We start from the raw sequence: 27180 nt of genomic DNA, 5'->3' as shown, positions 1-27180 counted from the left end.
ATTCAAGGCATGGACTTTAACCACCACGCTATCGTGCCAGGCCCACAAAGAAATAAGTCTTAAAAACAAACAAAAAAACACTACTAGGACTGGCTCTGTGGAATATCATGTTAAGCCTCTGCTTTTGGCTTCAACGTCCCATATGGGCACTGGTTCAAGCCCCGACTATTCCATTTCTGATCCAGCTCCCTGCCAATGGTCTAAGAAAGCAGTGGAAGATTGCACAAGTGCTTTGGCCCCTGCACCCACATAAGAGACCAGGAGGAAGCTCCATGCTCCTGGCTTCAGACTGGACAGCTCCAGCAATTGCAGCCATTTGTAGAATGAACCAGTGGATGAGAAGATCTGTCTTTCTTCTCTCTGTAACTCTGCCCTCCAAATAAAAATAACTCTTTAAAGTAAAACAAAAACAAACACCATATTTCTGGACATCCAGAGTTTTTGTGTGAGGTCTGTTCCAGGGTGACGTTAATGCTGCCATCCCTGGGCTGCTCTCTGACTGATCCTGCCTTACACTGACTATAAGTCAACTCTCTCACCTATGCTGGCACCTGAGCTGAGCAACCATGTTGGCCTGCTTCAATTCTGGCACCAAATGTCTCCTGCCACAGAAGTCCCTGAGTCCCAGGTCAGCGTGCATGGCGGCTACCCTCACTGTGTCAGACTCTCTTCCAGGTGGCTGCCAGTCTTTTCAGCAGCCAGGTTAGCAGGTGGTGCTGAGGAAGGGTTCCAACATGTGACTGAATTTCTGCTGGAATAAGAGGCATCAGTAAAGTCAGGCTCCTCCAAACATAATTTCTTTATTTTCTCCAGAGAAAAAAATTTAGTTGTCTACTCACTGTAAACATTTAATACAACTGGTAGGAGAATACACTGTGCGCCTCCACATGGTTGTCCTGTGTAGCTGGGTGAGTTTACAGGAGAAGCTGGGGCAATGCAGTGAGCACACGGGAGCATCTTACATCAAAGCAGGACTTGGGGTGACAGTCCCACAGGAGCCAGCACAGCTGATGTTTTATGACTTCCAAGGAGTACTGAAGACACCAAGGAGCCACGGACACTGGGAAGGACCAATGAGGTTTCTGCTCATTGTGGATCAGGCTAGGTCCTTTTCACTATCTGGGATGTCTCTTTCACTATCTGGGTCAGACGTGAGAAAGCTGATAGCGCCGCACCAGCCCATCTCGGCAGCATGTGTAGACTTGCTTCTCCCATGTGGCCACCTAGAACACAAGAGTTCAGCGTTCACAGGAAGCCTGGGATTCTCCCATTTCAAACAGCACAGACTTGTCACTGACCCCCACTATAAGGCAGACTGAGAAGCTTTACTGGTTCCAAAGCAAGAGAACTATATCCATTCACATGTATTTACAGGCTCAGGCTGAGGTCAGCGGTCACTCCTGCCCTACAGAACAGAGAAGCTAACTGGTCTCAGAGGAATGCAATCAGTTGGTTAGTGCTGTGCCTGGGCGGAAATGGTGCAAAATGGTGTAAAAAGGTCTGAATATGAACCCTTTTTTCCTGAGGAAGATTTCACCAATTTCTCAAAGAAATGCAAGAGTCACTAACAGCAGAAGGAGCACAAATTCTGGAACTAATTTAACCTCAGGTTTGCTGTCACGTAGTTGCATTATCTGGTGCAACTCTCTTTATCACTTTGGGCACCAGCCTCCTCACTGCTAAGATATGGACATTAATTCACAATACAGAATGCTACTCAGGGACTTTAAAAAATAAAGTACATATCTACATGAAAAGAATTCTAAGAAGTTAAGGAGGAAAAACAAATAAGTCACAGGGTAATACCTATGGGGTGTTCCTAATTATGTAAAATGTAAACACAAAAACTGTATTATTTTTTATATGAGTACAAAGATATAACTATGCAAATTATCCAAAAACAGTCTTGAAAGATTTTTGTAGAACTGGTATTGCTAGTTACTTCTAGAAAGAGGAGTGGAACTAAGAAAGGTCTTAAAACAGACTTTTAAGTCTATTTAATTCTTATTTTTATAGGTACATGCTAATTGTGTACCTTTCTAAAAGTTATAAGAATAAACAGGAATAATACTTGTTATTTCATGGAATTGGAACAAATACTAGACAAGGTAATGCTTGCAAGACATCCCGTACAATGTCTAATAAGTATTACCCTTTTTTCTCTTTCCTTTCTAATCAAATGAAGAAGTCAGTCTTGAGTTTAACTTAAACTAATTGTTAACATTTATAAGCTGCATTTACAAAGCTCTTATAGGCATTATTTCTCTCTTCACTCTACATTAAGAGTACAGATTGAGGAAGTAATTTTCCAAGTTTCTAGAGCCAGAAGGTGATGAAGCCATTTCTGACTCAACACCTTAATTTCCTTCCAACCCAGCATATTGCTTAATGCAATGTGAGCAGCCAGAATGACCACAGGATGGCCAGACTCAGTTCTTTCAAAGCTGTGGATCCCAGACAGCTGTACCTTATACACAGGGTCACAGTCCGCCCCAGTGAGTTCGATGACGTAGTCTAAATCTTGCTGAACAATGAAACAGCTTCCATCACCTAAAAGGCAAAGATAATTTAGACAACTAAAGATGTTGCAAAGACTCAAAAGAGTCATTATTTTATCTCCATACATTACCAGCCTAAATACACAGAAAAATAAGCCTTATTGTGTAGGCCAACTACGATGATCTCTGGTGATCTCCTAGGATGCTAAGGAGAATTTGAAGGCCAAGTACAACATCAGTGAGAACTAAGGGGACAAACTATGCAACTGCAGGCCTATATATTTATTTGCAAACATATTCAATAATGTTTTTATTATTTTAGAATTCATTTTTAAATTTTATTTTATTATTTTTTAAAGATTTATTTTATTTTTTACAAAGTCAGATATATAGAGAGGAGGAGAGACAGAGAGGAAGATCTTCCGTCCGATGATTCACTCCACAGGTGAGGGCAACGGCCGATGCTATGCCGATCCGAAGCCAGGATTCAGGAACCTCTTCCAGGTATCCCACACGGGTGCAGGGTCCCAAAGCTTTGGGCTGTCCTCGACTACTTTCCCAGGCCACAGGCAGGGAGCTGGATGGGAAGTGGAGCTGCTGGGGTTAGAACCGGAGCCCATATGGGATCCTGGTGCGTTCAAGGCAAGGACTTTTTAGCCGCTAGGCCACGCTGCCGGGCCCATTTTTTAATTCTTAAAATATGTTTTTTTGAAGATTACTTATTTGAAAGGCAGTGTTATAAAGAGAGAGAGAGGGAGAGGCAGAGATCTTTGACTCACTGGCTCACTCCCCAACAGTCACAATGGCCAGGCCTGAGCCAGTCCAAAGTCGGGAGCCAGGAGCTCTTTCTGGGTGTCCCAAGTAGGTGCAGGGGCCCAAGCACTTGGGTCATCCTCTAATTTCCCAGGAGCATTAGCAGGGAGCTGGATTGGAAGCAGAATAGCAGGAACTTGAACCAACACTACATTACTCCCAAGGGTCCTCTCTATCAGTTTTTATTAGACATGTGTATAAAGATTCACTTATTTGAAAAGCAGAGTGACACAGAGAGAGAGAAACAGATAGAATGTTCTATCTTCTGATATACTCCCAGCATGCCTGTAACAGCCAGGGTAGGGTCAGGGCTGAAGCCAAGAGCAAACATTTCATCATGGTTCCCAGTTGGGTACAGGAACCCAAACATTTAGGCCATCATCTGCTGCCTTCCCAGGTATATCTGCTGGATACTGGATGGGAAACACAGAGGAACCAGGAACCTGAGTGAGCCCCTGACTGGTATTTAGGCGTTCCAAGTGGTGACTTAACGTGCTGTGCCACAACGCTTGCTCCACTTGCTCTACTTATGTGGAATGAGCACCTCACTTCACACTGGGTATTGAGCAACACGCTGAGGAAACGATGAATACAATAGAAGCATTATTGTAAGGAGCCTGGATTACACAGAAACAGAGATGCATGGTGGTAAGAATTTTGTGATATGTACAATGTGTCAAAGACTCAAAAGGACCACACTTACAACTGTGTTTAGTGACTTGAACAACAGGAACATCTCTCTTAACTGGTACTAAGTATTAGACCCACCTTGGCTAGCTATGAATCCATCTCTGAAACTCAGCAAGGACAGAACTGGTGCACCTGACCTGTGGATGACCTGCACGGGAGTCCTAGAAGTCAGAGGGAGAGGGGCAGTTTTAGGGTTTTTCTTCCAAAATAATACTTGATCATCTTCAACATACAGTACCAACCACATGAAAGCAAACAGGACAAATAGGACCAAGTCACCCCAAATCACCTTGAAGTGAATCTAAACGCATTTCTGAACAGGACCTCAGTAACCAACACAATCTAGATTTTATTTAACATATTTTTATTGGAAAATTAGATATACAGAGAGGAGAGACACAGAGAAAGATCTTCTGCCTGCTGATTCACTCCCCAAGTGGCCCCAACAGCTGGAGCTAAGCTGATCCAAAACTAGGAGCCAGGAGCCTCCTCTGTGTCTCCCACATGGGTGTAGGGTTCCAAGACTTTGGGCTGTCTTTGACTGCTTTCTCAGGCCACAAGCAGGAGCTGGAAATGAAGTGGGGCCTTTGGAATTAGAACTGGCACCCTATGGGATCCTGGCATGTGTGATGCAATGACTTTAGCCACTAGGCTACCACACTGGGCTCAAAATCTAGATTTTTATGGGAGGCATGGTATGGCTGAAGATAAAGTTGCCAATAAGCTTTTCATCAAGGATAGAATTAAGATCAGGGGCCCAGAGCAACAGCCTAGCGGCTAAAGTCCTTGATTTAAATGCACTGGGATCTCATATGGGCACCAGTTCTAATCCTGGCAGCCCCGCTTCCCATTCAGCTCCCTGTTTGTGGCCTGGGAAGGCAGTCAAGGATGGTCCAAAGCCTTGGGATCCTGGACCTATGTGGGAGACCTGGAAGAGCTCCGAGCTCCTGGCTTCGGACTGGCTCAGATCCAGTAGTTGCAGCTACTTGGGGAGTGAATCAACGGATGGAAGCATCTTGATGTGAGTCATCCTAAGCTAGGCTAAGTCAATGTTAAAGTCAAGAAAAAATTCCACTCTGAAAAAATCTGCATCTTGCAAACAAATGGTGACTCACCTTGGGTTCCTTGCGTCCAGCTGATAAATGTTTCCATCTTGTGTCCCAGCCAACAGGGAGAAACCAGAGAGGAAAGTACAGCAGTTGAAGGCGTCTGAGCCATTGAAGAGGAAAATCTGGGAAAAAGCAGAAGGCAAAAATGCTATTTAAAGAATAATTTATTTTCAAGAATAGACACCAGGAAAGGGAAAATTTTTTGTTTTTACTGTTTTCAGAGATATTATTTTCTTTCTTCTTTTTAAAACACACCTGAATAATAAATAAAACACTCACACTAATGAGGGCGCACTCTTCAGATTTCAGGAATCTGAGGTTGGCTGAGGATTTGAGTAGTTTATATAATACCATATTCTGAGGTTGCAATTTCCAAACTCCTAACCTTCAAACACACTGACTCCTAAGATCGTCATGACCAAAACTTTTATCATAACCCTCCCTTTGAGAAATACTTGTTATTCCTACATTTAAGTTTTGCTTCAGGACAATTCCAAGCAGCTTTTTACCCCAAAGTATTTTCAAAGAAGAGAAAGTGCAATACAAAGAATCACAATTCCCTCCAAGTATCTGAAAAGAGTGATAATTAGATTTGTAATTATTCTCTATGATCTTATATCCTGCTAATGTTCTAAAAAGGAAAGAAAAAAAAAAGCCTCTAAATTTCCTTTAGAAACAAAAGGCAGCATAAAAACTAAGGCAAAATTCATTATGTCAAAGACATTTGGCATAGTGATCAAGATGGTGCTTGGGACACCACAGTCCCATATGCACACACATGATCTGAATTCATGTTCTGGTTCTGCTCCCAAGTTCAGCTTCCCATCAATGTGATTCCTGGGAGATAGCAGGTGATGGCTCAAGCAGGTGGGTCCCTGGCACCCATGGAGAAAACTGATTTGAGTTCTCGGCCCCTGGCTTCAGCCCTGCACAGCCCCAGCTGGCCACTGCGGGCATTTGGGGAAGGAAATCAGCAAAGGGAAACTCTGTCTCTCTTTCTCTTTTTACTTTCTGTCTCTTCCTGCCTCTCAAGCAGATGCATTGTTTTATTTTTTAATGGTGATGTTCCTGGTACAAATTATGAAAGCATCCTCAGACAATGGAGTGAGCAGCAAGAAAAACAAAAATATAAAACCTATGATCATGTACAAAACCTGGGGCTGGGGCAAGCCTATTAGGGGAACATCAGGGAATCACTTGCTAAGCTACTGTTCCCGTTGGTAAGCATGAAAGCTGGGACTAGGGCCCTAGTACGTCATGTCAGGCTGGACTGCAGTACTCCCTGGAAGAGCAAAATCTGGAGCTGGGAGTGGGCTTAGTAGGCAGACCCAGCTGGATAAGGCAATACCTATCGGCATATTGGTGGGCTGGGTCCAGGAGTGGGTTGGGCTGAACTAAGCTACAGCACCAATGGATCTATATAAGAGCTAGATGAGATGCTAGCTCAATGAGACTAGACTGCTGCACACACTGGCATTTGCAAGAACTAGGGCTGAGGGCAGGCCTAGTGGTGGTTATTAGAGGTCATCCAAACTAGACTGCAGTTCCTGCTGGTGTACATAAGGGCTGGGTTTGTAGCAGGTTGGGTTGGGCCAGGCTGAAGCATCATTTGGCAGGCAAATGACTGTTCCCCCATCCCCAGGTGCTGATGTTGTTTGGCAACAAGGAGCAGTCCCCTCCCCTTTCCCAACATCTCTGTGGATACAGGAGAAAAAGAAAAAATTGGAAAGATTTGTCCTTCTGTCCTTCCACCATACACTGACCATCCCACCCTAACTCGCAGCCCACATGGGTATATATCCTTCTCAACTATGTAAACAACATGAAGGAAAAAAAAAACATGGTCAAAACCGTATCATTAGAATTGTTTTGGATGTGGTGGGGAACTGAAAGAAAATTTTACAAATCTAATCTCAAGCAAGATCAGATTTAAAGAGTACAGTTTGCCCAGCAAAACCTTAGGGGATAAAGGAAGAAAATTCAGCTAATTCTTAAAGATTCTTCTAGAAAGTAGCTACAGAAGGTTAGATGAATCTATATCCTTCAGCAACCCTAAGTAACAACGGCCAGAAATCCAAGGGGAAAATGAGCTATTCATGAATTGGAAGCCATACCTCCCCTGCCTAAGTAATAACCCCCTTCCCAAGATGCACTCCTCCTCATTCAGGATTTGGGGAGGGTATCACGTAACCACTGCTCTCCAGGCAGTGGGTAGGGGTACTTCCCAAGAACACAAGATGAAAACAGAAATCTCTCTCCCACCTTTCCTCTCCTTGCCCCACTCTCTCTGACTTTGGCCTATGTGTGTCTGTGATTTCCTCACCTTTTAAAAAAACTTTAAAATATTCTATTCACTAATTGTAATTTAGAGCTCTGAATACATGAGTGTTTTACTCAGAATTTCTTCACATTACCTTAGAGTAGAAAGCCCCATAGGAAGAAATCTACAAACCTCATCATTTCGTAGAGGGTACAGAGGGGACCAGAGGGAAGTAAGGTCTTACCACATAACCCAGTGAGGTTTGACCCGGCATGCCCAGTTTAGTGATAGGAAATGTGCTCAGAAAGGCTAAGCAACCTACCCAACATCACAACCATGCAGCAGATGAGCTAGGATTGAAATGTTGTGCCCACTTCAAATCCTATGCTCCTCAGTCCTACACTATATTGCCCTTTACTCCTGCAGTGAACAGCAGGACAAAGTAGAAACATTTCCAAAACAGGTTTTCAAGAATCTTAGTGGCCCAGGTAGCCCTTGAATTCAGACTTCTTATAGGATCCACTTGCCTGCTGCCTGCTCTGTAGTCCCAAGCACTGAAGCGTCTTATCTTCCTGGGCCAACAGCAGCATCTTCGCCTCTGTTCCTACCTCTCGTTCACCTGCATAACAAATGCATTGTGTTAGTAACTGTGGGTCAGCTGACAGTGCCCCCAAACCACAAATTCCAATGGATGCTGACTGAATATCCTCTGTCCATGATTTATTTATTAAAACGATTGTGTTCCATATCTTACCATGGTATTTATACAACTGTATCTATCTGTACAACCCACAATCATACAATGAAAATAATGACTGAATATATGTAAGATACACTCCACAAACAAACTCAACTTAAAAAACACTGTAATGTAGTGAGATACAACATGAGGGGTTCAACATTGACAAAGATAGTCTCTGCCTCAAGGCTCTTAAAATTTGGAGGAAATGAAATTTTTCTAAATGTTTTACTGAGGGTTGACTGTGTTTCCAACACCACTATAGGGCTAAGTAATGGTAATGAGAGGCAAGGCCCTTACTCCTCATGGATTTCCATGGAAAGAGACTACAGGTAAATAAACAAGTAGGATGCTATCTGAGTCTAGTGGGTTCTAAAGAGCAAATAAAACAAGGAAAATACATCAAAGTGAGTAAGTGTGGGAGAGTGGGGAAAGGATAACTTTTTAAAATTTGAAACAAGAGAGAGTGGTACTCTCTGCTGCTTCACTCCCTGAGTGTCTGCAACAGACAGAGGTGTGAGCACAAAACTCAATCTGGGTCTCCCACATGGGTGGCAGAACCCACTGAGCCAACACCTTCAGCCTACCAGGGTGTACGCTAACAAAGTGCTGGAATTGAAAGCAAAGCCAGGAATTGGACAACAGCACTGACAGATGATGCAGGTGTCCTAAGCAGCATCTTCACTGCTGAGCCAAATGCCCACCTTCAAAGTGTAAACTTCAACTTTGAAATGGCTCCGTGGAGGACAGGGATTGTAGCACACTATAGTAAGCCAATGCTTGAGAAGCCAGTTTAGGTTACAGTTACAGCACTTTGAACTTAGCTTCCTGCTAATATGTCTGGAAAAGCAGTGGAAGTAACACAAGTACTTGGGCCTCTGCCACCCAGGGGAAACCTGGATGAAGCTCCAGGACTGCGGCTTTGGCCTGGAACAGCTCTGGCTGTTGTTGCAGGTAGTTGGAAAGCGAACAAGTGCCGAGAACATCTGTCACTCTACCTTTCAAACAAATAAATATTTAAATAACAAATCGAAACGTTCCACGGGTCACTTTTCAGCTAAGACGTAAATGGCAAACGGGCACCAGGCTTGTGAATAGATGTGTGAAGGGCATTCTAGACTAAGGGAAGAAGGTGGGGACTACTGTACTAGAAGAATAAACCAAAGGCTTGGGAAGAACAAGATCAGAAAGTAGGGCTTGGGACTAGTACAGTGGTGTAGCCAGCTAATGCTCCACCTGTGGCAAACCTCTTCCAATGTGGCCATTGATTCATATTCCTGCTCCTCTTCCATACCAGCTCCCTGCTAATGGCCTAGAGATCCTGCATCCATGTGGGAGGCCCAGAAGAGGCTCCTGGCTCCTGGCTTCAGATCAGCACAGCTTCAGCTGATATGGCTGCTTAATGTTTTACAGGTATTAGTTCCATCTTCTAGAATACACTATAGTCAAATACAATGACCATGACACAGGCCTCCTTGGTCAATTCCAAAGCAACAGCAACATAAGAGATAACAATAAACACTAATCTCACAGTGAAGACAGAATTGTATAAAACAGAAATACCAGCAGGAAAGGATGAGGGGAAAAACGACATAAACCCCAAGAAGGTTTTCTTAAACAAAACTGGTTCCTGTATCACGTATTGACTTACTGGGCACCTGCTCTGGGGAGCCGAGGTTTATGGAGTTGTCTGCAGCACCCACTGCCACTCCGTTGATGGAAGAACCGCAGTCTGCAAGGACTCCCAAGCAGGCAGAGCGCCCACAATCCCAAAGTCGCGCTGTTCCATCTCTAGAAGCAGATACCACATTCCTCCCCCGCTCAACAATAGCTGTATCCAAGATACCTAAAAAGAGAGGGGGAAAAACACCTGAAATGGAGGAAATAGTACAGGAAGTCCAAGTGAAGAGAGGATGGTGCTATACAAATGACTTCACCGAGGAGTGGGTGTCAGGAACAGCAGTTAAGGTGTGCTCAGGAGCCTAAAGCCATGTGCGTGACTGGGTTTAATTCCCAGCTCCACTCCCAATACCAGTTTCTGGCTTGAGTACACCATGGGAGGGAAGCAGGCACTGGCTCAAGCAGTTGGGTGTTCACCACAGACATAGGAAATCTGTATCATGTTCCCACCTTCAGCCCAGCCCAGGTCTTAAATGTGAGGAGTGAACCAACAGATTAGAGTTCTGTTTTTTCTCAAATAAAATCAAATAAATATTTTAAAATAGGGGGCTGTGGTTGTAGCACAGGTTAAGCTGCTAGTTACAGTATCTGCATCCATTTTAGAATGCCAGTTGGAGGCCTGGCTACTCTGCTTCCAATTCAGCTTCTTGCTAACAAGCCTAGAATGGCAGAAGTTGGCCCATGTACTTAGATCCCTGCCACCCAAATGAGAGACTCAGAATTCTTGGCTTCCAGGTCCAGTATGATGGCTCAATTGGCTAATCCTTCCCTCACAAGCACCAGGATCCCATGTGGGCACCAGTTATTGTCCCGGCTGCTCCACTTCCCATTCAACTCCATGCTTGTGGCCTGGGAAAACACTGGAAAATAGCCCAAAGGCTTGGTACCCTGCACCTCCATGGGAGAGACCCAGAAGAAACTTCAGGCATATGGTTTAGCTGGCTGTTTTGAGAGTGAACTGGTGGATGGAAGATCTTTTCTTCTCGCTATAAATGTGCATCTCCATTAAAAATAAACCAATTTTTAAAAAAGAAAAGAAAGGGCATGGCACAGTAGCCTAGGGGCTAAAGTTGTTGCCTTGCACACACTAGGATCTCATATGGGGACCAGTTTCTCTCCTGGTGGCCCCACTTCCTATCCTGTTCCCTGCCTGTGGCCTGGGAAAGCAGTCGAGGACGGCCCAAAGCCTTGTGAGCCTGCATCCATATGGGAGACCTGGAAGAGGTTTCTGGCTCCTGGCTTCAGATTGGCTCAGCTCTGGCCATTGTGGCCATTTGGGAAGTGAATCAGCTTATGGAAGATCTTTCTTTCTCTTCTTATCTTTGTAAATCTGTCTTTCCAATAAAAATAAGTAAGTCTTTAAAAAATATATCGTGTGCCCAGTGCCATAGTCTACTGGCTAAAGTCCTCACTTTGCATACCCAGGATTCCATATGGGCACCAGTTCATAAATGGGCTGCTCCACTTCCCATCCAGCTCCCTGCTGTGGCCTGGGAAAGAAATAGAGAATGGCCCAAAGCCTTAGAACCCTGCACCCGCATGGGAGATCCAGAAGAAGCTCCTGGCTCCCAGCTTCAAATTGGCTCAGGACCAACTGTTGTAGCTACTTGGGGAGTGAACCAGCTGATGGAAGATCTTCCTCTCTGTCTCTCCTTCTCTCTGCATATCTGACTTTCCAATAAAAAATCAATAAATCTTAAAATATATACATAAATATATTTATAATATATAATTATATATTTTATTAATATATATATATATGAGTAGTATAGACATTATTAACATGGTTCCTAATGAGGAAGCGATGTAAAAAACTATTTGGGGATAGTATTTATTTATTTATTTATTTAGTTTTTAATATCAAAACTTATAAAGAAAGAACATAATTTTATTATTTTTGATATTCAAATTAAAGAGAAATGTCTTCACATTTTTCCCCCAAAAATTCAACTAAGGGAAGATGTTCTCATTCTGTCTCTATAGATATTAACTGGTTATATGGCTAATCCATTCTGTAAATATGAATTGTGGCATAAATCTATGAGAATCGGTCAGTTGTATTTGAATCTCTGATGCCATCCATTTCCTGGATTTCACCATCATTTCAGCTCAATGTCTAATAATGACAAAATGCAGGTACCTTTTTCTCCCTCTTCTGTTACTCTCAGCACACAAATGGATTGCCTCTTGGTGAAGATTTTTTCCCTTATAAATTGTAGAAAATGACAATTTCAGTAAGACTGTTAGTTCTAGGTAGTAATTGTGACTGACTAGCAAACGAATTCTAGTCCTTGAAGAAACAACAGCTCATCTTAAATCATCAGTTGCCTGAATCACCCATGTGTGTGAATAACTAGTTTGGTTTTCCCTTTTCAGTCATTCACCACTGGGGCTCATCAGTGAAGCCTTTTGGAGAAGCCATCCTTCCTACCTCCTTTGTGACCTTTGAAGGTCACCACACAGTTAGCATCTTCTGCAGACCAGATCTTGAGCTGGGCATCCATTCCCCCACTCAGAACCACAAGGCCTGATGGGAAAAACCTGCAACAATTCACATCAAACACATGTCCTTCCAACACTCTCTGGAAAAACAAAAGAAAATTCCAAGCTAGTTCTCTTGTCCCTTGATGCCCTTTTCCCTCCCATATCTTTGGTTCCTTGTGACATGCCTAACCTACTACAATCACATGGTGGGTTTTAACACAAAGGATGTCCAAAAGCTATCTTAAGTTCATTTGTCTACCACATAGCACTGTAAGAGATGCTGGCTCGCTAGGATTTAGCTACAGCATTACAGAACTGAATTCCCTCACTCTCAGACATCCCTAAGACTAATGTTAAGAATAAGGAGCTGAGGAGGCTTGGTAACTTTTACTTATCTCTTCTTAAAATCTACACAGTGCAGGCTGAGTTACATATTCAGTCTAACAGCCCAGTCCCTTAGTCTTGGAAATCAATCATGGAAGGCTGTTTGGTCAAAGACCCCCACACTTGGCCATGTACTGCTCCAGCCCAACTCTAATCTAGAAAATCACTACGCTGGAGAATGGTTTTCCAATGCAGAAATGGGAGAACACATCAGCAGATGTACAGTGACCCTACATTTTTAGAATGGGTCACTCTTCCTTCCATGATCCAGTCATATGTAAGACCCTAAATAGCCAAATCCTTTACTCTGGATTCTCCATTGGAAGCCTGCCAGATCTTCATGTTTCCATCCGTACTAGAAGACACACCGAGGCCTCCTCCACTGGAAATGTCCAGGCATGTTATCTATTCCAAAGACAAAACAATCCATGTTAAAAATCATGAAATGTTCTCATTTCCGTGACATAGGTTATAAACCTCCCTGGTTCCACACTCCCAAAAGACATCTTCAAGCCCATGACTCTCAACACAAAGGACACACTGATGGGAAGGCTGGGTTACAGTCACCTACTGCCAACAAAGCTCAAGACATTACCTTTTACTTCTCCAAATAAGATGCTCCCTTAAAGATCTGCTGTCTCCTGCTTCAACTAGAACAGTTTCCATGCTCCCATTTTGTATTTACAGTTTCCCTCCGTCATTAATTTTTTAGTAGTAGCTCTCTTACTTCTTAGAAACCCACTTACAAAGAAAACAAAAGTTTTCACTACATATCTGAAGGATTCAGGAACAGCAGAAATACCTTCATATATCCTCCAAATATACCTGTGCACAAGGATGTAGATACAGATTTTTCAAACAGAGTTCTCAGATTCACTTTTGTAGTTTCATTATCGGTAATCTCTTCGTCATACATACCCTTTTTATTAAATGTCATTAAAAGAAAAACATCTAGTTGTAAGTATTTCAGAAATGTGGGATACATGCAGTCTGACACATTCCCAGCAACACTGACTTCCACATGGCTTACATTAAGGAAAAATAGACTTTGAACTTTATCTGATCTCCCAATTTTACTTTATATGTCAATTAAACCATAATGAAGAGATTAGGCAAGAACAACCAGAACATTTGGGCAAACCTGTAACATTTTAAGATTTTTCTTCTATATTTTGTCTCTCCTTCTCTCTGTAACTCTTTTAAGTAAAAATAAATCTTTAAAAAATATGTAATAAAAAATATCATGTAATATAATATAAAAATCTGTTTTGGGAAAATATTTAAACAAAAGACTGATGGGATTAACTAAGATGGTGATAGGAGTTTTACTTTCTGTTTCTAAACTGCAATCATTAAATACATAATTGTTTGCAATAAAAGTAACAAACCGCTCTTTTAAAAAACATGCCACACTGTTGAACTATCAAAACCACTTGAGCAAGACCCTCGGAGCATGCCTCACATCAGGGACATGGATGGGTGGGAGGCTGGGTGGGGCTTCTTTCTTTATCTCCCCCTTTACCCCAGATACAGGAAAAAAAAAAAAGAGAGAGAGAGAATGTGGAAATAATAGTCTTACCCACTTTTCTGTAACCTTTGAACGTTTGTGCCCTAATTAACCATGTGAAAATTGTCCAAAATAAAGGAATATTAAAAACTGAAAACAAACAAAAAAACATACACACAGGAATGGGCCCAGCCTAGTAGCCTATCCTCACTTTGCACACACTGGGATCTCATATGGGCACCAATTCTAATCCTATCAGCCCTGCTTCCCATCCAGCTCCCTGCTTGTGACCTGGGAGAGCAGTCAAGGACGGCCCAAAGCCTTGGGACCCTGCACTTGCATGGGAGACCAGGAAGAGGCTATGGGCTGCTGGCTTCAGATCAGCTCAGCTCCGGCCGTTGTGGTCACTTGGGAGTGAACCATCAGATGGAAGATCTCTCTCTCCTCCTCTCTCTAAATCTGCCTTTCCAATAAAAATAAATAAATCTTTTAAAAATACAAGGTAGTACAAAGGATTTTATTATAAGGATCTCTGAAAACTATTCCTCAATGTGGTTTTTTGGACATTTTCAGAACACTTCATTTCACTGAAGACAAAGGGTAAAATATGAGCAGGGGCATACCACCCAAGTATCAGCTATTACATCATTATGTAAAATTTACCATGTAGCTGCTAAAACATGTAAGAAAATTTCATACATCTCTAAGATTACCAAAAAACATACTTTGCACACATATTCTATGTGGACCTAACTACAAGTTTTGTCAAACATGACACATTCAATTTCTTGTATCACCATGCAATGTAAAATGAATGAAAGATATATTAATTATGAGTGTATTTAAAGCATTAGACAAGTAGATAAAATTTAAAAACATGCCATTATATTTTTCTCTTAATTTACCAAAATACTTACACTCTTTGTATGAATTCTGGAAAAAGAAGTATATGGCGCCAAAAACTTAGAAGATGCATTTTCCTTTGGACATGAAATATGAATGCTTTTCTAGAGAGAAAAAGATAAACTCTATCAATAATGCTACTCCAATGTAATTAAAGACTTTTAAAACACATCAGGATTATAGGCAATCCTCATCTTCTACAGCATAGTTTCTCCAAAACTCCTTTCCCAGGAAATAAAACTATCCCTCCCCCATAGCTTTACAGTTTTTTCAAAGCAGAGTGCTGCAAAATTAATTTGGGATCACAGAAATCCCAATATTTCTTTACAGAGACATAAGTTGTCTTATAGCAAACAGATCAGTGCAAATACAACTGATAAGAATGATGGTATTAATTTTAGACAAAAACCAATTTTCTAACATTCTTAACTAGCAGTGGGAAAGGGAGTAGGATCTTCAGAAAAGTGCATAAAGAGATGTGAGGAAAGTCAGCTCCAGTACTTAATTAAGTCAGAGTCTAAAAGACAAGGTTAAAAGTGAACCTTGGGGTTAGTGCTGTGACGCAGCAGGTTAAACTGATGCCAATAGCCCATATCAAAGTGCTAGTTTAAGTCATGGCTGATAATATGTCTGGGAAGGAAACAGAAAACGGCTCATGTACCTGGGCCTCTGCCACTCACGTGGAAGACACAGATATTCTCCTTGTTTTGGTCTGGCCCAGACCTGGCTGTTGCTGACATTTGGAGAATGAAATAGCAAAATGGAAGACTTCTTTCTATTCTCATAACTTTCTCCCTGTCACTCTGCCTTTCAAATAAAATGAAAAGGTTTTTCAACAAATAAGGTTATTTTGGTGTAATATTTTGAGTCCATGTATAATTTCAACATCTTATGTATTTCCCATGAACTTTTAAGACCCTTGGATTTCAATTTTTTGCACCAAAATCTTTTTTTTTAAAGACTTATCTTTTTGTTTGAAAGGCAGAGAGAGAGAGAGAAGGAGAGACAGAGAGAGGACTTCCTATTCACTGGTTGACCCCACAAGTGGCTGCAATGGCCAGAGCTAAGTTAATCTGAAGCTAGTAGCTAGGAGCTTCCTCTATGTCTCCCATGAAGGTGTAGGGGCCCAAGGATCCAAGCCATCCACCATTGTTCTCCCAGGCCACAAACAGGCAGGTGGAGCCAGAAGTGGAGCAGCAGGGACACAAACTAGCACGCAGATGGGACTCTGACACCATAGGCGGAGGCACTGGCCCCTTTCTATCTTATTTTTTTCTACCAACCTTTTTGAAGAACCTTTATATTAGCTGGCATCTCAAAGTGGCATGCATAGATGTAAAAAGCTTGACAAACTTTTTCAGATTGATTCTTACACTTGTCCCCTACTCTGCCAGCTGAACACCAGTATCTACACTTACAGGTTTATCTTCTGTGAAGAGCTGAGGAGTGGTTCTCCCCAAGAGACCCCAAGCTATGACATCTCTGCTACAGCACAACTTCAGAGTCTCTGGAAGTTTTGCAGGACAATGGAAATGTCTTCAATAATCAAGATTTTCTGAGCCTCTTTATAGTCAACAAGCCCAGATCCTCATAATTCACTAGAAAGAATAGTTTCAATGTCCTAATTCTCTCGTCATTGTGAATGAATATCTTGCATCTCAGGTGACCTGTGGCCTTTCTATACACATGGTACTGTCCACCCAGCATATCTATGCCTGGCTGCCTGCAGGCCTTTCACTCAGTGAGTGTTTGCTTCTTAGCGCGTGATAAAGGCCAGATTGCTACAAGAGAGCTGACCTGGATCTGGAACTGCTTACTGTACCAGAAACTAAAGAGTCAGCTAAACTCTCTCGGCTGAATATTCACACCAGCAAGAATGCAAAGAGTTCCCAACCTAGTGCACAGGCCTCTGTATGAATCTGCCTCAGAGGACTTCACTGCTTTAGGACTAATTACACGACAATGTTCAAGAATCAGTGCTTTTCTCCTGCTATGAATCCTGCTAATTAACCTTTAATTTGAAGAAGATAAATGATGAACAACCTCACAATGTACACAATAGACAATCATGCTGTTAATCGAAGTATTATAACAAAACAGACAAAATCCAAGGCGGAAAGTGTGAGCATACCATACTAAGACAAAACTCCAACTTTTTTTTCATTCTCCAGAGTTAGGTATTAAGCATGACAGCTCTACTGTTTAATAGAACAATGCAGCAACATCCAATGGCAATGAGAACGTTCGACCACTAAGCACTTACTGTCTGAACCTACCTAGCAAGTTCATGAAGTAACTAGCAATGGTGTTTGAAGAGATAAGGATTGTAGTCAGGCCTGAGCATGAAGGGAAGAAATACAAATCAAGTACATCCAATTAAAAAAACTGGAGTTAGGAACTGAGATGTAGTATTAAGTCTACAAAGGATTTTCAGGACTCAAGGAGAAAGTGATGTAAAGTCAGCACCCAGGCTGTAGATGGCAACTGAGAAAAATACAAGCTTGCAAGGTGGATTTCAACTTGGCATCATTAGAGCTGGGTTTCAATTCCAACATACAGTTTAACTGTTTTTGATTTATAGGGATTAATTAACTTCTTAGTCTGTTTATTTGCGTAGTGGAAAGTTAAAATGTCAATTCCAGGGGATTGTTACAATAAACAATAACTAACTTTTCTAACTTTTTATTTCATACAAACTAGTCTGATTCCCTTTTCACCACTCTCTTAGAGTCAAAATTTTGTTTTTACGGATAAGGAAACTAAACCTCAGAAATGTTATTTGTCTAAAACACAGCTAATACATGCCAGAATTACCTAAAACTTGGGCTCAGATCTGACATTTTATACAAGAGCTGCTTGTGAAAAACAAACATAAAATATATAACACTCTGGTCTGGCACAGTGGCTCAATAGGATAATCCTCCCCCTTCAAGTACCAGGATTCCATATGGGTGCCAGTTCATGTCCTGGCTGTGCCACTTCCCATTCAGCTTCCTGCTTATGGCCTGGGAAAGCAGCAAAGGATAGCCCAAAGCCTGAGACTCTGCATCTGTATGGGAGACCTGGAAAAAGATCCTTGCTCCTTACATCAGAGGATTGGCTCAGCTCAGGCCACTGTGAACATCTGGGCAGTGAACCAGTGGATGAAAGATCTTTCTTTCTTTCAATATGCCTTTCTTTCTTTCTTTCAAAACTAAGTCTTTAAAAAGATATATAATATAATGTACATATACACACACACATAAAAAATTCAGCCTATATCCTTGTAAACAAGTTATGAACATTTGCTAAAAGTTTTGTGTAAAAGCAAAGTATTCTTTATTATTTTTTTTCATATTTACCTAATTTAAAGGCAGGATTACAAAGACAGAGAGGGAGAGAGTATGGGAGAGTCTTTCAGCTTCTTGTTTACTCCTCAGATGGCTGCAACAGCCAAGGTTGGACCAGGCTGAAGCCAGAAACCAGGAGCGTCTTCCATGTCTCCCACATGGGTACCCCAAGAACTGTGGTCATCTCCCACTGATTTCCCAGGCTCATTAACAGGGAGCTAGAGTGGAAGTGGAGTAGCTAGGACCCCATTTGGTGCCAATACGGGATACCTTACTCAGCACGCTACAATGCCAGCCCCTATTTTTGTTAGTAAACTCAAAATACTTTTCAACTGAGCCAATGTGGTAGTTAAATGAGTTAAGCCACCAACTATGTTGCAGGCATCTCATATGAGCACTGGTTTAAGTCCTGGGTGCTCCACATCCAATTCAGTTCCTTGTTCATGTACCTGGGAGAGGAGTGGAAGATACCCCTATTGCTTGAACCCCCACATCCATTTGGGAAACCAGATGGAGTTAAAGGCTCCTGCTTTACCCTGGCCTAGCACTGTCTGTTGTGCTCATTTGGGGAAAGAACCGACAGATGGAAGATGTCTCTGTCTATCTCTCATTTTTCCCCTGCAACTCTGCCTTTCAAATAAATAAATACATCTTAAAGAAAGAAAAAAAAAACCTTTACAATTAAAAATCACAAGGAAAAAAAAAACAAAACAAAGTGTGGTTCACCCTTTGTGAAACATCTCACCAATGCAAACTGACTTGAGCAGTCAGAGTGAACAGACAGGCAGATCATGGGCTCTAACAACATGTAGTATAGCCATCAATTTCACTTAAATGAGAAAACTGATATGTACTATTAGCGCAAGCTTTTCACTAATATCTAGCCAGACACAGACTAACAGACAATACTGTCCCATAGCCTACAGAACATCTGAAATGCAGCAACTACAAAGTAACTGAATTTTTAATTTTTAAAAGATGTATTTGTTTTTATTTGAATGGCAGATTTACAGAGTGAAGAAGAGCAAGAGATTCTTCATCTGCTGTTCATTCCCCAGATGGCTGCAATGACCTCAGATGAGTTGATCTGAAGCCAGGAGCCCCAGCTGGGTCTCCCATGTGAGTGGAGGGGTCGAAGGCCCTGAGCCATCCTCCACTGCTTTCCCAGGCCATTAGCATGGAGCTGGATGAGAAACGAAGAAAACAGGACAAAAACCAGTGTCCATACAGGATACCAGTGCTAGCAGGAAGTTGATCAACCTGTTGAGCCACAGTGCCAGTCCCTGAATTTTTTATTTTATTTAACCCTAAAGTTTAATTTAAACACTGATACTTTGTTCAATTAACGCAAAAACTTTAGGCATGTTTGGAACTATTTAGATATGTGAATCCATGCTTTTGATTATAAATTTAACATAGATCAAGTATTTCCAATAAAATATTACAGTTTGAATTGAGACATGCTTCAAGTACAAATTAAACTAGGAATCTGAAGACTTAATGAGAAAAAAAATCTTATTAATTATCTTCGTGACAAATTGAAATAACATTTTAGATACACTTTTTTTTTAAGATTTATTTATTTATTGGAAAGTCAGATATATATAGAGGAGGAGGGACAGAGAGGAAGATCTTCCATCCGATGATTCACTCCCCAAGTGAGGGCAACGGCCAATGCTATGCCGATCCGAAGCCAGGATCCAGGAACCCCCTCGGGGTCTCCCACGTGGGTGCTGGGTCCCAAAGCATTGGGCCATCCTTGACTGCTTTCCCAGGCCACAAGCAAGGAGCTGGATGGGAAATGGGGCTACCGGGATTAGAACTGGCGCCCATATGGGATCCCGTCGTGTGTTCAAGGCGAGGACTTTGGCCACTAGGCCATGCTGCCGGGCCCGATACACTGGTTTTAGTAAGATATGCTATTAAAACAAATCTCAGGGGCCCAGTGCAGTAACCTAGCAGCTAAAGTCCTTGCCTTGAACACACGATGGGATCTCATATGGGTGCTGGTTCTAATTCCGGCAGCTCCACTTCCCATCCAGTTCCCTGCTTCTGGCATGGGAAAGCAGTCAAGGATGGCCTAAAACCTTGGGACCCTGCACCCGTGTGAGAGACTTAGAAGAAGCTCCTGGCTCCTGGGTTAAGACCGACTCAGCTCCGGCTGTTGCGGCCACTTGGGGAGTGAATCATCGGACGGAAGATCTTCCTCTCTGTCTCTCCTCCTCTCTGCAATACAAATAAATAAATCTTAAAAACCAAACAAAACAAAACAAAAAAATCTCAGTATTTTGGCCTCACTTCCAAGAGGAAAAAGAAATGGAACAACAACCACAACAAAAAAATGCTGCAAGCCTGTGCAGCCTGCTCACCGCATGAACTGTGCTCAATGACTAAAGGTGTGACCAAGGATAAGGTCATCAAGAAACTGGTCATCCGAAACACAGTAGAGGCCACTGTCATTAGGGACATCCCCAAAGTATCTATATGGCCTACATGCCTCCCAGACTGTATGTGAAGCCATGTTATGCTGTGAGATATGACACTCACTGCAAAGTTGCCAGAAATCCATCTCCTGCAGCCCAGGAGCAAATACCACCACCCCGATTTAGATCTGCTGGTGCTACCTTATGGCCTCCACCAAGGTCCACGTCAGGAGCTTAGACTGTGAGGGCTGAAGAGAAACCATCCCCCAGGAAAATAAAGGGGAAATTAGTATTTTATTAAAACAATAAGTTCTTGGGGCCAACATGGTGGCACACTGGGCTAATCCTCAGCCCTGTGGTGCTGGCATCCTGTATGGGCACCAGTTTGTGTCCTAGCTCTTCTGTCTCTGATCCATATGGAGATGGATGGCCCAAGTTCCACCCATGTGGGAGACCCAGCAGAAGCTTCTTGTTCCTAGCTTTGGATCAGTTCAGTTCTAGCTGTTATAGACATTTGGGGAATGAAATAGTGGATGGAAGATCTTATGTATCTTTCCCTCTCTCTATAAAATCTGCCTTTCAGATTAAAATAAATAAAACTTGAAAAATTTAATCTACTACTAGAAAAGTTAAAATTACATATGCAGTTCAAATTATCAGTACTTGCATATGTAAGTAGAAGTCTGGATTTAAAAGTTCATCTGTCTGGAGTGGCAAGATTGGCAGCAATGCATAACTGGTGAACTACGGGAACCACTTGAGCAGGGATCTTGGGGCGTGCCCTGCATCCGGGACCTGGGGTGGGTGGGAGACTGGGTGGGGCTTCTCCTCTGTTCCTTTTAACCCTTGTAACTTTTTACCCTTATCAGCAATGTAAAGATTGCCCAAATGAAAAAGTTAAAAAAAAAAAAAGGTCATCTAACTGTAATAGAAAAAAACTTAACATTCAAAGGCAGCAAGAACTATGATTGTACAAACGAACTGGTAATAAAACAGATGGAAAATAACAGTATAAATGTCTAAAGCAGGTACATGGTTCATCATGTATTTAGAAGACATTAAGAACATACCTTATTGATTTCATTCACAATAAACCCTTCTGAAGCTGTAACCTCTGGGATGCCATCCAGGCCAACTCCTTGGCAAGTCAGGCTTCCGTACAAAGATGGCTTCCCTATAGCACATAAAGAACCATACTTTAGAAAAACAATAGAAATTTAAGATTTTTCTCCTTAAAGATACAATTTAGGCATGAAATGCTCAGTTAGGAACCCACCCAACTCCACAAAAATAACTATCTATGTTAAAAAACTATCTATGTTCAAAACTTGCATGTTCCACTTTCTTTTTTTTCGTTCTATTTTATTTTTAATTTTATGATACAATTCTATAGTTTCTGGGATCTCCCTTACACCCTCCGCCAAATTCCTTCCACCAACATATTTTCCCTTTATTATTACATTAGTAATCCTTCATAAACAGTCATAAGTCTATCATTCTGCTATTAAAGTGTATCCTGACATTGCCAGTCATACAACAGCAGATAGTACAGCATCCTATTGTTAAGATATATCCAACATGTTCATTGGGAGTTCATCTTTGATACATACTGCATTGTATCTTCATATCTGGATATGATAGTTTCTACTACACAGTTATTAGACAATCCCTTAAATGAGAAGCCATAAAATAAAATCAACTGCCTGTTCCATTTTTTTTAAGATTTATTTTATTTTTATTGGAAATTCAAATTTTTAGAGAGAAGGAGACACAGAGAGGAAGATCTTCCATCCGCTGGTTCACTCCCCAAGTGGCCACAATGGCCGGAGCTGATCCAATCTGAAACCAGGAGCCAGGAACCTCCTGAGTTCCCCACACAGGTGCAGGGTCCCCAGACTTTGGGCCATTCTCAACTGCTTTCTCAGGGAGTAGCAGTAGAGCAGCATCCAAGTCATGCCCCTGACATTGCCCTGGGAGACTTGGATGAACTGGAACTCCATGCTCCTGGCTACAGCCTGGGCTAGCCCCAGCTCTTGTGAGCATTGGGGTGTGAACTAGCAAATGGAACATCTTTATTTTAGTCTTTTTCTTTCTCTCTGCCACCTTGTCTTTCAAATAAATCTTTAAAAAAAAAAAAAACATAATAAGTAAGAAAATAAGAGTAGGCTAATTAAGTCTCAGCTCCTATCTTTGGCCTAGCCCAGCCCTGGCCACTGTACTCATTTGGAAAGTGAACCAGTGGCTGGGAGCTCTGTCTATTTCTATATAAGTAGATAGAATCTATAAAAAGTATATTTATTTTGGTGTTAAAATTCTATGATCCAAGCATAATTTTGTCATAATCTACATTTTTCCATGATCTTTTAAGACTCCTTCCTATATGTAGATTTCAAACAGGTTTTCTATAAAGGTACAGTGATCATATAACCCACCCCGACCCTTTCTTCTTAAGAATCAGAGACTGCCAGAGAGCTTCCATCTGCTGGTTCACTTATTAAGGTCTATGCAATAGCCAGGACTGGTCCAGGCTGAAGCCCAGAGCTAAGAACTTAACTCAGCTGTACCAAATGGGTGTCAAGGATCCAACTACGTGTGACATCACCTACTGTTTCCCAAGGTCTGCACTGGCAGGAAGCTGGAATTAGGAGCCAAAGCCAGGAATCAAACCCAGGCATTCTAATACGGGACACAGAATCCCAAATGCTGGGCCAAACACTCACCCCCTCCTGGCTTTGTGAGGTGCATTTCTTCAGCAGTGACAACTGAAATGAAAACTAATCACTGAAACAAAAACTAAAGTTTAGGTGGAAGGTTGACTTTATTTTGGAATGGGCCCATGCTGTTTACAAAGTGAACAGTCAGGAATGACACAGGAGTGTCACTCTAAGGAGAAAGTAGGAATATGTGGGAGTATCCTGATGTGGCAGGGTGAAACAACCAGGCTTCTCACTCTGATGCCTAAAAGAATGACAGTAAATTAAGAGATGAGGAAAACCAGGAAGAGAAATCTATTTGCCATGTTGCAAGCTTGGTTCCAGGCTTTAGTAAATCATGTAATTCAAGAGATAACAAGATCTTTTAAGGAGTAGAGTCTATTAGACAACTCATCAGTCTGAAAGTAAAGTAAGGGCTAGAGCTATAGATCTAGGAATCATCATAAGAAAGGTCACAACTGAAATTGTAGAAATTTTAGAAGACAACAATGTGTGATTAAGAGGATGCAGCAATATCTCCATGAAACATTTTCCAATCGAAAAGCAACCAGGGGCCCAGCGCGATGGCGCAGTGGGTAAGGTCCTTGCCTTGCATGCCCGGATCCCATATGGGCACCAGTTCTAATCCCGGCAGCCCCACTTCCCATCCAGCTCCCTGCCTGTGGCCTGGGAAAGCAGTTGAGGATGGCCCAGTGCTTTGGGACCCTGCACCCACGTGGGAGACTCGGAAGAGGCTCCTGGCTTCGGATTGGCTCAGCTCCAGCCGTTGGGTGATGTCAGGATAGCATAGCTGGTCAATCAAGTTTACCACGGGCACTGGGCCATGAGAAAGCAGAGCACTTTGTTGTAGGGGAACTACATATTTCTTCTTTAAAAGGAAAACAAATAAGACTGTGCACGTCACCTTACCTGGAGGATGACAGCTCAGCCAGGCCTCTCCTTCATCCTTCCTATAAGACACACAAATTCCAATTAGGCTAACACAAAGCTGAACAGGATGCCTCTGGCATAACGAGACGGAGGTCATCTAACCTCCAATTTGGCCATAATGAGATGTGACATCCTGCCATCCAGGTATAGATGATTCTAAGAGAGTCAAACTTTGCTGGAGAAAAACTTACACTTCAAGGATTCAGTGCATAGATATTTTCTGGTTACATCAGGTGCCTGAATATTTTTAGCACTAGTGAGTTTACTTCAAAAAACTGGAGTTTTTTATATTCAGATATTTTTGTGGATGATTTTTTTTTAAAGATTTATTTTTATTATTTTTTCATTGGAAAGGCAGATATACAGAGAGGAGAGACAGAGAGGAAGATCTTCCATCCGATGATTCACTCCCCAAGTGAGCGCAACGGCCAATACTATGCCGATCCGAAGCCAGGAGCCTCTTCCGGGTCTCCCACGCGGGTGCAGGGTCCCAAAGCTTTGGGAAGCGGGGCTGCTGGGATTAGAACCGGCGCCCATATGGGATCCCGGGCGTGCAAGGTGAGGACCTTTAACCACTTGCGCCACTGCGCCGGGCCCTTGTGGACGATTTTAAACCAAGGCCTGTAGTGGTCAGTTTTCACATGGTATCATTAATTCCCCAAACCACCAAATAAGATGCCATTTGGTATCTCCACAGTAAGGATTAAAAACAGGGCTCAGTGGTGGGCATACAAGCTACAAGTTGCCAGTCAGGACACCCACATCTGGTATCACAACACCTGGGGTCAATGCCTGCCTCGGGATCCTGACTAGCTTCCGGCCCTGAGAGGCAGCCGTGATACCTCAAGAAACTGGGTTTCATCTTACTCTTAGAGGAGACTTGGTTGGTCCCAGGCTCTCAGCTTGGGTTCTAGCCTACAGGTACTTGGTAATGAATTAACATGTGCGAGCTCCTTCTCTCCCAAGAAATACACAAAATTTGAAAGAGAGAAGTGACTTCCAGAGCCATGCAGTAGGATGATACCTTTGACTGGTATACAACTAGGGCTATGGTCTTCCTGATACCACAATTTTTTTTTCTTATGTTATAATGCATCTCCCCAGTCATCCAAATCCTGCTCTCACAGTCAGGATATGATGCTAAGTTTCTAGGCTTTGAAGATAGAAAGAATGAGGCTGACAGCAACCCTCTACCCTAAGATCTTGGATGAATTACACCCTGATTCTGATCCTGCAAAATTCACAGGTAACTGGCAGCATTTCATCAATGTGACTATTCCTCCTTTTTTTTTAAAAAAAAAAAAACTACACTCTTTGCTCTAGTAAATAACTTGCTTTTTATTTTAGTCCACCTAGACAGGTGTAGATTTCTTAAATGCTGGAGTTGTTCCATTTATTGCCATCATCATTACTGTTTGCAAAACTTTTGTTAGCAGTAAAAGTCACGTATGGTAATGTTATACTCATCCTGACCGCCTAGTGGATAACTGGCACAGCAAATGATGGTAAAACAAATGCTACAAGACGACTTGGGGCGTAAATGCTTGTAAATACCTGGCGTTCAGTCAGTATTTACTGTAAAGGAACTACTATAGCTAGTGTTGCCGACTTCCAATTTTCTCCAGCTTAAGGAACCCAGCTCTGTTGCAGGGGTCACACAAAGCTTGTGTCCCCTCGGCCTTGGGAAATCTGTCCAGGAAATGAGAATCATCGATCCTACGGGGAGGAGACTTCTGGACTCTGTGCCCTCTAGCTCACGTGATGATGCAATCCCTACAGATATCCTGGACGGGGCATGACTCTACTGGACGCAAGGACAACATCCACTCCCCGCCTCGTGTGCCCCTGTCCTAGGCTCGAATTCACCTGAGGGCTTGAGCCCAGTCGCTCTGAATCCTCAAAGGCACCGCCATCTTGACCCCCGCCTCCACCAAGCCCGCCTCTTCCGCTCCCTCCGGAAGTCCTGACCCCCAAAGGGTGGGGTGACGGCGGTGGGCGGATTCTACGCCGGAGACGCCACCAATGAAAGTGTGCTGTGCGTCCTCCCCGGCCCTTCCGGGCGCGCGCGCGCCTCACGATGAGGGCTGGCCCGAGGAGCAGGAAGGACGCTCGGCGCGTGTGCCGTTCTGACGTGTTCGGTGAGCTCTGCATACCGCGTACCGGCGCGGGAGGCTCTGCGGCGCCTCCTGAGCCCAGGCTGCCGTGAAGCCTTAGCTTTCTCTGGCCTGGCCGTGCCGACTTACCCCCTTCACCCGCCAACTGTTTAACTCCGCACTCATCTCTTAAGTGGGAGTCCTCATTTCTTTCCAAGGGAAACTGAAGCGAGGATGGGGTCGGGAGAACATTTCTGGAATCTTCTTAAAACCCAAGTAGTTTTCTTTGGTTATACTCTTAAGCTCTGATGTTGAGATTTAAATGCTTGGAAAGACCTCTCAGATCTTTGGAGTTAGGTACCAGGGCACTTTCCGCCGTTGTGGCTCTTTAAGAAAACTTGGGCCAAACGTTGAAAGATGAGAAGAGCTCACAGCAAATTGAGGAAAAGGCAACAAATACACTGACAAGAACAGTGATTTAATGATTATTTTGGACGAACCATTGTGCTCACCAGAGATTAGAAATTACTTGGCACTGGGTGAGCCAGTGACACAGCATAACATGGCCTGCCAAGCACCTATGGTCACTCGCCAGTGTGACACAGCGCCAGTGTCTGTTACAGG

At 42.7% G+C, this 27180-nt stretch overlaps 1 protein-coding gene across 1 annotated transcript; it reads right to left on the bottom strand.

The window, feature by feature from the left end:
- Window positions 1-781: 781 nt before the first annotated feature.
- PAAF1 (proteasomal ATPase associated factor 1) lies at window positions 782-26382 on the bottom strand. The gene is made up of 12 exons (XM_040964396.1): window positions 26330-26382; window positions 24443-24483; window positions 21890-21993; window positions 15082-15171; window positions 12964-13062; window positions 12221-12371; window positions 9761-9955; window positions 7898-7989; window positions 5117-5232; window positions 4080-4162; window positions 2468-2550; window positions 782-1223 (listed from the first exon to the last, which is right to left on the bottom strand). Exons 1-12 carry the CDS (start codon window positions 26374-26376, stop codon window positions 1146-1148), a joined length of 1179 nt encoding a protein of 392 aa, XP_040820330.1. The 5' UTR covers window positions 26377-26382; the 3' UTR covers window positions 782-1145.
- Between the last annotated feature and the right edge of the window lie 798 nt (window positions 26383-27180).

Source organism: Ochotona curzoniae, unplaced genomic scaffold, assembly GCF_017591425.1.
Source record: "Ochotona curzoniae isolate NIBS_2020 unplaced genomic scaffold, NIBS_Ocur_1.0 scaffold_3223, whole genome shotgun sequence".
NCBI lineage: Eukaryota > Metazoa > Chordata > Mammalia > Lagomorpha > Ochotonidae > Ochotona > Ochotona curzoniae.
The sequence above is the reverse complement of the archived record's forward strand: the minus strand, read 5'-3'. Positions and strand labels throughout refer to the sequence as shown.